Source organism: Squalius cephalus (genome assembly GCF_949319135.1).
Source record: "Squalius cephalus genome assembly, chromosome: 3".
Taxonomy (NCBI): domain Eukaryota; kingdom Metazoa; phylum Chordata; class Actinopteri; order Cypriniformes; family Leuciscidae; genus Squalius; species Squalius cephalus.
The window spans coordinates 60,812,083-60,823,680 of record NC_137124.1 but is presented as its reverse complement, the minus strand read 5'-3'; the positions used below and the strand labels follow the sequence as shown (position 1 = coordinate 60,823,680).

The 11,598-nt window shown below is 40.8% G+C and overlaps 1 protein-coding gene across 1 annotated transcript; it reads right to left on the bottom strand.

The window, feature by feature from the left end:
- Positions 1-7,549: 7,549 nt before the first annotated feature.
- On the bottom strand, positions 7,550-11,109 carry sox17 (SRY-box transcription factor 17). Its single transcript, XM_079867316.1, has 2 exons — positions 10,668-11,109; positions 7,550-9,199 (listed from the first exon to the last, which is right to left on the bottom strand). The coding sequence occupies exons 1-2, from the start codon at positions 10,882-10,884 to the stop codon at positions 8,568-8,570; spliced, it is 849 nt and encodes a 282-aa protein (XP_079723442.1). The 5' UTR covers positions 10,885-11,109; the 3' UTR covers positions 7,550-8,567.
- Between the last annotated feature and the right edge of the window lie 489 nt (positions 11,110-11,598).

Genomic DNA, 11,598 nt, shown 5'->3' with positions numbered 1-11,598 from the left:
TTTTCTTTTACGGGTTCTTTAAAAGCGGTACAATAATGCTTTATTTCGTAACCGATTGCATGACTTTTGTCTTTTATCAACATCAAACCCTTGTGGATTCCAGTTTCACAGGGATTAAAGTTTGAAAACTTTTCTCTGCTCATGTCATTAATAACCGGTTCTGTCGACACTGGATCTCCACATTTGTCCAACTTTGGTATTGCATAATTCAACTTTCACAAATCTGGCTCTATTAACCCCTTAACTCTAGTGTGACGCTTGGTGCTCTTTTTTAATATTGCCTTTTTTCCTATCACATATTTTATTAATAATCATAAATTAGGTATCATTCAAAAGCTAAAACCCTCAGTATTCATTTTGAGGAAACGATTCTGAAATTTTATATTCCGAAAATTCCTTTTAGCGGCTCCTCGAGTGGGCGGAGTCATGTTTCATATTACAAAACTCACTCTTTTATAATCAAAACCTTTTCTAATCTTGACAAAATGCATATTGATGGAAAGGTCTGAGACTCTGGGTTCCATATTTGGTAATTGTTTTTTTCTGAAAGAAGTGATATTGTGACAGAAATGTATACATTTGTGACAGGAGAACCCGTAATAACATCAGTGGAATATGTGACACCCGGTGGATATTTTTGGTAAAGCGCCAAAACAAAATCTCATAGGAATTTTTGTGACATCAACTTCAAATTTCGAAGGACACTTGAATAGACATATGGCTTTGATGTCATGGCATTTTCAGAGTAAAAAATATTTCGTAAAATATATGTTTTGTATAAAATAAACAGTACATTTGCTTTATGTTCTGCACCATTGGGATGATTGAATTCGGATTGATCGTTTCTTAAACTATTTTAAAACCTCATTGATATCAACCAGCACTTCCTCTTCCTCACACAGACCAGCACTGGTGTTGTATAGTGTTTAATAATCAGTAAAGATAAATGAAAACATGCAAAACATCAGCACTCATTTTATAACTGCCAAAACTAAGGACAGTTCGGCAGAATTGGTTATTTTCAAATTTTTCATAACAAACATAAACAAATTAAAAGTAAAGTGACAAAACTGATATAATTATTAAAAAAAAAACAAAAAAAACACAAGAGCGCCCCCTAAAGACAGTGTGTGAAATGTCATGTTTGGGTGTAATGAATGTCAGGTGTTTAAATGATTAATAAATATAATTGACAAGTCTGTATAGATTTCATATAGCGTTCACCCTAAAACATTACACAATGATTGGCCATCTCAGAAGCTTGATCTTTAATAAAAGAAGATGAAACCTTGGTAAATCATAGAAGACTGTCAGTGAAGTGATAATTAGTGGCGATATACCATTTACATGTCTATATTTATAGATTAAATCTATATGCAACTGGCCAGAAGCAAAGTGTGTGTTTACAGTGACTCCGCCCACTGGGGGGGGGGGGGGGGTGTTCACACTGACTCCGCCCACCGCTGTGTGTTTACAGTGACCCCGCCCACCACTGTGTGTTTACAGTGACTCCGTCCACCGGTGTGTTTACAGTGACTCCTCCCACTGGTGTGTTTACAGTGACCCCGCCCACCACTGTGTGTTTACAGTGACTCCGTCCACCGGTGTGTTTACAGTGACTCCTCCCACTGGTGTGTTTACAGTGACTCCGCCCACCGGTGTGTTTACAGTGACTCCGCCCACTGGTGTTTTTACAGTGACTCCGCCCACTGGTGTTTTTACAGTGACTCTGCCCACCGGTGTGTTTACAGTGACTCCGCCCACTGGTGTTTTTACAGTGACTCCGCCCACTGGTGTTTTTACAGTGACTCTGCCCACCGGTGTGTTTACAGTGACTCCGCCCACCGCTGTGTGTTTCCAGTGACTCCGCCCACTGGTGTGTTTACAGTGACTCCGCCCACCGGTGTGTTTACAGTGACTCCGCCCACCAGTGTGTTTACAGTGACTCCGCCCACCGCTGTGTGTTTACAGTGACTCCGCCCACCGGTGTGTGTTCACAGTGACTCTGCCCACCGGGATGTGTTTACAGTGACTCCGCCCACCGGTGTGTGATTACAGTGACTCCGCCCACCGGGGGGGGGGGGTTACAGTGACTCCGCCCACCGGTGTGTGTTCACAGTGACTCCGCCCACTGGTGTGTGTTTACAGTGACTCCGCCCACCGGTGTCTGATTGGTCAAACTGACGGAGAAACCTGTCTGATAACAGAAGACGGGTGATGTTGGCTTTTGTTTTCTCTCCTTTCTCATCACACTTCAGCTCGGAGAGGAGTTTATTTTAAATAAAAATTAAGAAAATTATGAAAAGGGGAAATAAAGTGCCTAATGGGTATTTATTAGTATGTATAATGCATTACTGTTAAGCTGCTTTGAAGCAATCTGTATTAAATAAAGTGATAAATAAACGTGAATTGAACTGATTTTGTGAGTGTCTCTGCTGTACTAATACAAAAGTATTGGAGAGGGAAGAAAGAAATGTTTTTACGTATGTGTGTGTGTGTGTGTGTCCACTGGACCAGACTGTATTCCTGCTGAGCTCCTGAAGGAAGGAGGGTTCCTCTGCACAAGTTCAGAGGGTTCACTCTGTCAGTTCATCACTCTAGTGTGGCAGCAAGAAGATATTCCCTAATGATGGAAGGGGAAATTTTGTCACACTATATAAGAACAAGGGTGATCGGTCCATCTGTGAAAACAGTAGGGGGATCTCACTTCTCACTTCTGAAGATCTCCTGCCAGAATCCCACAGTGGACTCAGAGCAGGTCTGAGAACAGTGGAGAGAGTTGCAGGAGGAATGTCGCGAGCAACATAAGAACTTGTTCACTGCTTTTGTGCATCTTTCCAAGGCTTTTGATACTGTACACCGTGACCTCTTATGGAAAGTGCTTTTGCGTTTTGGATGCTCTGTAAAGTTTACCACAGTCTTTCTACAGTTTCATGATGGGATGACCGCCAAAGTAACATTGGGTGGACTAGAATCGGCACACTTTGCAGTCGGTACTGGAGTTAGTGTTGCAGAAAATTCTAAGTCCTCAAATCGGGTCTCGAAGAAATCTCTCAAGAGTCGAAGTTCCAGGTTTCAAAATAAGCAACTTTATTGACAAGCAACAAAGTGAGATGCAGCTGTTCATCTGATCTGCAAATGGTGGGAACCTCAGGTCTTATACCTTTTCTTATCACTAGGTAGCCAATCAGCTATCTTCCTCTTGCTCCACCTCAAGATCTCGCTACCGTTAGCATCATCTTTCCCGGAGACATCTTTCTATTGGTGGAAAAATCTTTGGCCACACCCATTTTTAAAGAATATCTCGGGTCACATGATTCTCTGTACCTGCAGTGTTCTAGTGCCATCCATCATTTTTAATTAACGTTTTTAGTACCATCTTATCAACTACCTATACACATCTTCTCTCTGAGCTTGTTAGGTACTTTTCCATCCTCACAGACCCCTTGACCTGATTTATCCTGGTTTATCCTGGTTTTTGACTGAGACACAGCAATACAGTCTTTTACATGAGGCAAAGGAAAACCTCCAACATTAGGCAGGGTTGTGTTCTTGCACCTGTCTTGTTTAACATCTTCTCACTGTGTTTTAAAGCTGCTGTATAAAGAGATGAGGTTGCAGTGGCTTATACTGGACGGTGACCTCTTTAACATCAGGAGGCTCCACTAAGCTTCAGTTGGTTCGCGTGCTGGAATTGCAATATGCGGATGATTGTGCCCTAGAGTCACACACTCCAGCAGATCTACAGTCCACGCTTAAAGCGGCTGTTAGGGCGTACAGCTGGATGGGCTTAGATGTGAATATCAAGAAGACAGAAGTCCTCTGTCAATGGTCATTGGATCCCCAACAAAACCCTCCAGGATTTACTCTTCATGATTCCCCACTCGCCACCGTGCCACGCTTCAGATATCCTGGCAGTTATTGATCAGGGGCCGTATTCACAAAGAATTTTAAGGCTAAAAGTAGCTCCTAACTGGACAATTAACCTAACCTATACAATTCTGCATTGTAGGCATAACTAGGGATGCAATAACGCCACCAACAACAACCAAAACTAGGCTACTCATTGCATGTAAACTCATTGTAACGTTTCATTGTGAATCAAATTAAAATGTTCTTCTCTTTGCAAACGTAGGCAGAGGCATATAGTGACAGATTAATTCAATAATGTTGCAAAGATACTGCATCAATCCATATGTTTCATTAGGCTACTAGGCTATTTGTTTAGCCTTACTCTTTATTCATTTAGGCTATTTATTCAGTTATTCATCATCTTCCGTCCTTCGCACTACTTGTGTAGCGCACGCATTCTCAGACCTGTCACCTGTCACTCATCATCGTAGGGGAGGGGTTTGAATCATTCCCGCGTTACAATCATCAGCCAATCAAGGTGGTCACTTCAGTCAAGCTCGTGCATGAGTAATGACGTCATCCACAGCAACGGAGACTCACTCTTAGTTTAGGAGTTGTCATTTTTCTTTACTAAGAGTAGGTCTGAACGGCGTTGTGAATAACTTCTAAGAGAAAACTCCTAGCTAAAATCTTTTAGTGCGATTTAGGAGTACTCCTAGTGGTAAGATAAAATGCTTTGCGAATACGGCCCCTGGTGATTGCAGATATTCACCACAGGATCAGTCAGGCTGCATCTTCATCCGGGAGACGGAGGAAAGGAGCGTTCAGCAATACTGATTCACATCTACACACACAGATCGCTGTTTATCGGGCAAATCTGCCGCACCACTCTCCTGCATGGCTGTGAAACATGGACCATCTACGCTCAACATCTGAAAATGCTGGAATCTTTCCACATTAGATTTCTGCAGCGCATCCTCACAGTGACAGGGCAAGATCGAGAGCCACATATTGAGATCCTGGAAAAACAACAACTGTTGGAGTGTAGAAGCAACCCTAACGCTCTACTGAGACGCTTCCACGTGAGATACTCTACGGGCAGTTACATCTTGGCTCCCGATCTGCAGGACGCCAAAAACAGAGGCTGAAAGACCAACTAAAGGCTTTCTGAAGAAGTGTGTGATGAAGCCCACATCCCTGGAAACCAGTGCAGCGAACCACACACTCCAGAGTCCAGCGTTACGAAGACAGGAGAAGTGAACATCGCCTAAAGGACAGGCCATGCGAGTGTGTGTGTGTGTGTGTGTGTGTGTGTGTGTGTGTGTGTGTGTGTGTGTGTGTGTGTGTGTGCCATGCTTGTTCCTGACCATCAGGAGAAACTTGTATATGCCCTGTCTGTGAAAGACAGTGTGCGTCCCACATCAGACTATACATCAGAGAACACACACATTATAGGAGAAGTCATCATCGGACGACGATGGACAACCCAGAAGAAGAAGAGGAGGAAGAAGAAGAAGAAGAAGAAGAAGAAGAAGAGAAGAAGAAGAAGAAGAAGAAGAAGAAGAAGAGAAGAGGTGCTGCAAACGAGGAACTTGTTTGATAAACAGGAACATCGGTGTGAAGCTTCTCTGGGACGTGTGTGTGAAACACATTTACACACATTCATACACACACAAACACACACACACACACACACACACACACACACACACAAACACACATACACACACAAACACACACAAACATACATAAAACACATTCATACACACACAAACACACACAAACATACATAAAACACATTCATACACACACAAACACACATTCATACACACAAACACACATTCATACACAAACACACATTCATACACACACAAACATTCATACAAACACAAATATTCATACACACACAAACACACATTCATACACACACAAACACACACACACACAAACACACACATTCATACACACACAAACATTCATACAAACACAAATATTCATACATACACAAACACACATTCATACACACACAAACACACATTCATACACACACAAACACACACACACACACAAACACACACATTCATACACACACAAACACACACACACACACACACACACATTCATACACACACAAACACACACATACACACACAAACACACACAAACATACATAAAAAACATTCATACACACACAAACACACACAAACATACATAAAAAACATTCATACACACACAAACACACATTCATACACACAAACACACATTCATACACACACAAACATTCATACAAACACAAATATTCATACACACACAAACACACATTCATACACACACAAACACACATTCATACACACACAAACAAACACAAACATTCATACACACACACAAACATACTGTACATTCATACGCACACAAACATACATTCATACACACTCAAACACACATACGTACACAAACACACATATACGCACTCAAACACACACACACACACACTCAAACACACAAACATACATTCATACGCACACAAACACACAAACATACATTCATACGCACACAAACACACATTCATACACATACACATACGCACACAAACACTCAAACACACACATACACACTCAAACACACACATACGCACTCAAACACACACATATGCACACACACACATACACATTCAAACACACAAACACACATTCATACACACACATACGCACTCAAACACACATTCACACACAAACATACACATGCGCACACAAACACACTCAAACACACACATACGCACACACACACACACACACATTCAAACACACACATACACATTCATACACACACAAACTGGATCAGTATCAACACAGTTACGTTGCAAACAGACAGAAACACTTATTCTTTTGTCAGAGTTCCTGTTACAATCAGTTACATTTATAGATTTACTCCACTAACACACACCAGTAACAAAAGAATCCGTGTGTGTCAGAGATATTTATAGATGTAAGTGTGTAAATGAGTGTGAGGAATATCTGGTTGTGTCATTGAGCTTCTATACAGTGTGTGTGTGTGTGTGTGTGTGTGTGTGTGTGTGTGTGTGTGTGTGTGTGTGTGTGTCTATATTTATCATCAGCACAACTGGACTGGGATTGAGAACGAGCTTATGAACCTGATAAAGCCTGGAGACACATATTTACAGGATTACACATTCCACACACACACACACACACACACACACACACACACAGTGTGTGTGTGTGTGTGTGTGTGTGTGTATGTGTGTGTATTGCGCTCGAGTACTTTGAATCTGTTCCTCGCATTATTGCTAGCATTAATAATGATATTTTTTTAGTAAGCGTTCACAGATTATGATCATATTTCAGTCGTGTGTGCCAAAAGAGCCTCAAACAGTTAAACACGCCAGAACGAGTCCGTGAAGCGGGAAAACGCCAGATCTAGAAACGCGTTCTTTAAAAGTTGAACTTATTTACACGCTCACATTGGAGAATGGACAACAATGGAGAAGTAGCGCAGAGGAGAAGTGTGTGTGTGTGTGTGTGTGTGTGTGTGTGTGTGTGTGTGTGTGTGTGTGTGTGTGAACCGGGAAGTTTTACCTCGCGCACGAACATTATTTACACACAATACAGCAGAATAGAGTTCAGATCAATAGAGTTTGACTCCAGGAGGAATTCATTTGAACAAAGCAACAAACACAATATTATGCTTTCCTTTTAATTTTCAAAAATACAAAAACAAAACAAAGAAAAAATAAACATAAATTGATTCTGTAAGGGTTTTACTGTACAGTTCATTTTACACTGACAATATTTACAGTAGAAAGTCAGGATGGGACATTTGCTGGCCTCTAGAGAGCATTGCACCAGAATTATTATCATCATTAGTGTTTGTGTCCTGCTTTACCGAAAGAGAAAGATTGTACATTTTGAAAGTGTAATAATAAACAAACAAAACTCAAATTATGCTTTAAAAAAAAAAATTTTTTTTTTTAATTTCAGCTCTAATTACATTTTCATTGATCGAAAGCTAAAAATAATTCATCTAAAATAAGTCTTTCTAGAGAGCTTTGCACCAGAATTTCTATTGTCGTTAGTGTTTTTGTCCTGCTTTTTAGAAAGAGAAAGATTGTACATTTTGAAACTCAAATGCTTTAATGCTGCCGTTTGAATGGGTTCGGCTGTAAAAGTGTTCAGTTCACTAACTTTAAAAAATTGAGTAAACCCGTTGCCTTATATTTATTAAGTAAATAAACGTAATGCTTAATTGAAAAAATTAAGTTATGTGAACTTGACAATTCCACATTACTGAAGCATGAAGTTTATTCACTCTAGGCAACAGGTTTCCTCAATTCCTCAAGACAACTGGTCACTTTATACAAACAACTGAAGGTCTCTGAGATCTCAGCTCTACGGGGGATTATATTTTCATTGATCGAAAGCTAGAAATAATTGATTCAGGTTTAATCAAAAAGAGCCCAGAATTTGCTGGACACTTAGAGAGCTTTGCACCAGAATTATTATTGTCATTAGTGTTTTTTGTCCTGCGTTACAGAAAGAGAAAGATTGTACATTTTGAAACTCAAATTATACTTTATTGCTGCCGTTTGAAAACACTTGAAGGGCCTCTGAAGTCTCAGCTCTAAGGGGAATTGATCGAAAGCTAGAAATAATTCATCAGGTTGGATTCAGTTTTTCTCTAAACCAGCGCAGAAACTCTCAGGAATGAGTGTAATAATACACAGCGTTGCTGGCGTCAGACAGAGCGGAGGAGATCAGATCGGGCCCTTGAGGAACATGAGGAGCATGAGGGACCCCGTAAACCAGACACTCATCCGTCATCAGACCCGGACCCGGATCGGGATCGGGATCGGGATCAGGCATGTTGTGTTTGAGTGAGGATTCCTCGTACTGACGCTTGGAGAACACATCTGCAGTCGAGGGGAACGCGTGATGAGAAGAAGAGTTATAAACACAGAGGCTCTCGTTATAAAGCTGGTGTGTGTCGGTCATCAGACTGAGCTGCGGATCGGTGTGTGTGTAGACGGTGTGTGTGTCGCCGTGCTCCTGAAAGTGTGTGTATCTGCATGATGACTGGTGTCCGGTGAATCCCATCGGAGTCGAGCCGAAGGTCTCGAACGCCTGGCTCTCGAAGTACGCAGGAAAACCCGGATCGGCCGGTCCGGACCGCAGGAATGCCGAGTCCAGGCGCTTCACTCGCTTCACCGGTTTGCGACGCCGGGGACGATATTTGTAGTTGGGATGATCCTGCATGTGTTTCGCTCGCAGGCGCTCGGCCTCCTCCACGAACGGGCGCTTCTCCAACACCGGCAACGACTTCCACGACTTTCCTAGAAATAACAGGAGAGTCCGGATAATAACAGGAGAGTCTGGATAATAACAGGAGAGTCCGGATAATAATGCATTTCAGAGGCTTTTAAATGAGTGGGTAACACTTTACAATAAGGTTCATTAGTACACATTAATGTATTAACTAACATGAACGAACAATGAGCAATACATTTGTTACAGTATTTATTAATATTTGTTCATGTTAGTAACTAATGTTAAGAAATACAACCTTTGATTTTAATAATGTATTGTTGAAATTAACATTAACGAAGATTAATAAATGCTGTAGAAATGTCGTTCATTCTTAGTTCATCTTAACTAATGAACCTTATTGTAAAGTGTTATCAATTAGTGCTTGATTCTCGACACTGTAAACTGTGATAAGTTGACTTAACTTAATTATGTAAAGTTGACTTAATTTTTTCAATTACTTAACTTAAAAAAGTGAGGAAACCCGTTGCCTTGAACTTAAATAAACGTAATTTAAAAACAAATAAGTTATGTGCAATTGTAAACTTTTCTCATAACTCAATTATGTAAGTTGACAAGTCCACATAACTCAGTTTTTTCAATTACGCATGGTTTATTTTAAGTTGAAGTTCACCTTTTTTAAATTAACTCAACTCATCTCAGTTTACAGTGTACACATCTCCAATTTAAAGAAAATAAAACGTAAAAAAAAGTAGCTGCCGTAAAGTTTTACGCACAATTAAATTACATTAAACTGACTTAAAAAAAATGAGTTGAATCTTGTTTTAAAAAGTTGAAAACTGTTTAACTTATTTTGGTGAGTTAAAGCAACGTAGAAACATATGTTGTCTCAAATTAATGATCATATCATTTTTTACAGTGAAAATTAAGCAAAATATCCATGAACAAAGAGCAGGATAAAAAAACAATTCCAGAATGTGTGTCTCTTATTACACTTACTGATAAATCATTTGATTCTATGCAAATCACATTATTATAAAACAACAGGAACTAAATATAATATTTGTACCGTGCTGTATCGATTCACAGCTTAAAAAGGTATGAAAATGTTTCTGGTAAAAATGTAGCCTAAGTAATACCACACAATATTGCACTATAAAAAAGTGTAGAAACTGTTGCATGAAATATTTTAAACATGTTTCACTCATGAAGCGAGATGTAGGCTGCATCTCACTTTACACGTTCATGTCGAATGATATTAATATATGACATTAGATTCTACTTTTATTTCACCTTGGGCCAATGATCTTGTTTGATCTTGAAGTCTGCGTTCTTGTTTTATTGTGATGCATATTTCCCACATTACTAAATTTAAAGATGTATTTATTTGACTTTGAACAATCCAGCCTGAAAGTAATAATGAAGACAAAGCTTGAATATGTGATTTGAATAATTGTGTTTTTGAAGAACAGCTGCTGATTTAACGAACCTCTCTCTGTTTAGTAAAGCCAATAACAGACATGTCTCTCTACTCACCGAGTATTTTGCTGAGCTCTGCGTTGTGCAGGTCCGGGTTTTTCAGCGCGAGCCTCTTCCTCTCATCTTTCGCCCAAACCATGAACGCGTTCATCGGCCTGCGGACGCGCGCCTCGCTCTTTCCGCGCGCGGGAGTCTCGCGCTTCGCTTTGGCGTCCGAGAGCGCGTGTAGCGCGTCCACCTCCGGCCACGCGCACTGCAGCGCGCCGGGCATCATGACTGAGCTCGTGCCTCGGCTCAGGCTCGGGTCAGGCTCGGCTCGTCACTGGCGTAACCCGCATCGGGACTGCTCATCTCCTACACGCGGCGCGCGCGTTTCTCTGGTGATCACCGGTGATAAACTAGACTGTGTGTGGCCTGGAAACTTCCTTCACTGAATGTCCTCTGCTAGGTTCCCTTTGCTGAGCGCATACAGTATATTCAGCAGTAAGGTCAGAAGTGCACACAGATTTAAACTCCACCAATAGTGACCCGTGTGGGCGGACCGAACCGAGCCGGGGAAGGTGTGAGAGATCCGCGTTCACAAACACTGCGCGTTCACAGCGATTCTTCCCCCGGGACATTTCACTTTTTGGAAGGACTTTATATTCAAAGAATACAAAGCATGTGAATAATCACATCAGCTGACATAGCATATGGGCATAGTGAAAAGTTCTTATGGTTCCCGTTTGCGCGTTTGTTTATGACTAAAATGCGTTGCATAGCTCGTGATTTAACTTTTATTCAAGCATTATACACATTCTTTCTGGGAGGTATATGCTTAAAACGAATGTGTTAGTATGTGTTAAGACCCTTTTTATTTGTCATGATGATAAAAAAGTTCGAGCGTAAAAGCATGTGAATAGTAAATCAGCCCGATCTCATGAAACTATTCACCATGCACAACACACACATGTCAGGTGAAGTGCGAATCTATAGCATGAATTTTATT

What these genes read in the sequence shown, in the direction of transcription:
- sox17 (XM_079867316.1), bottom strand. Translation starts at nt 10,884, where the DNA reads ATGATGCCCGGCGCGCTGCAGTGCGCGTGGCCGGAGGTGGACGCGCTA. An exon ending in AGAGCTCAGCAAAATACTCG is followed by an intron (nt 9,200 to 10,667) that starts GTGAGTAGAGAG and finishes TGTTATTTCTAG; the next exon opens with GAAAGTCGTGGAAGTCGTTG.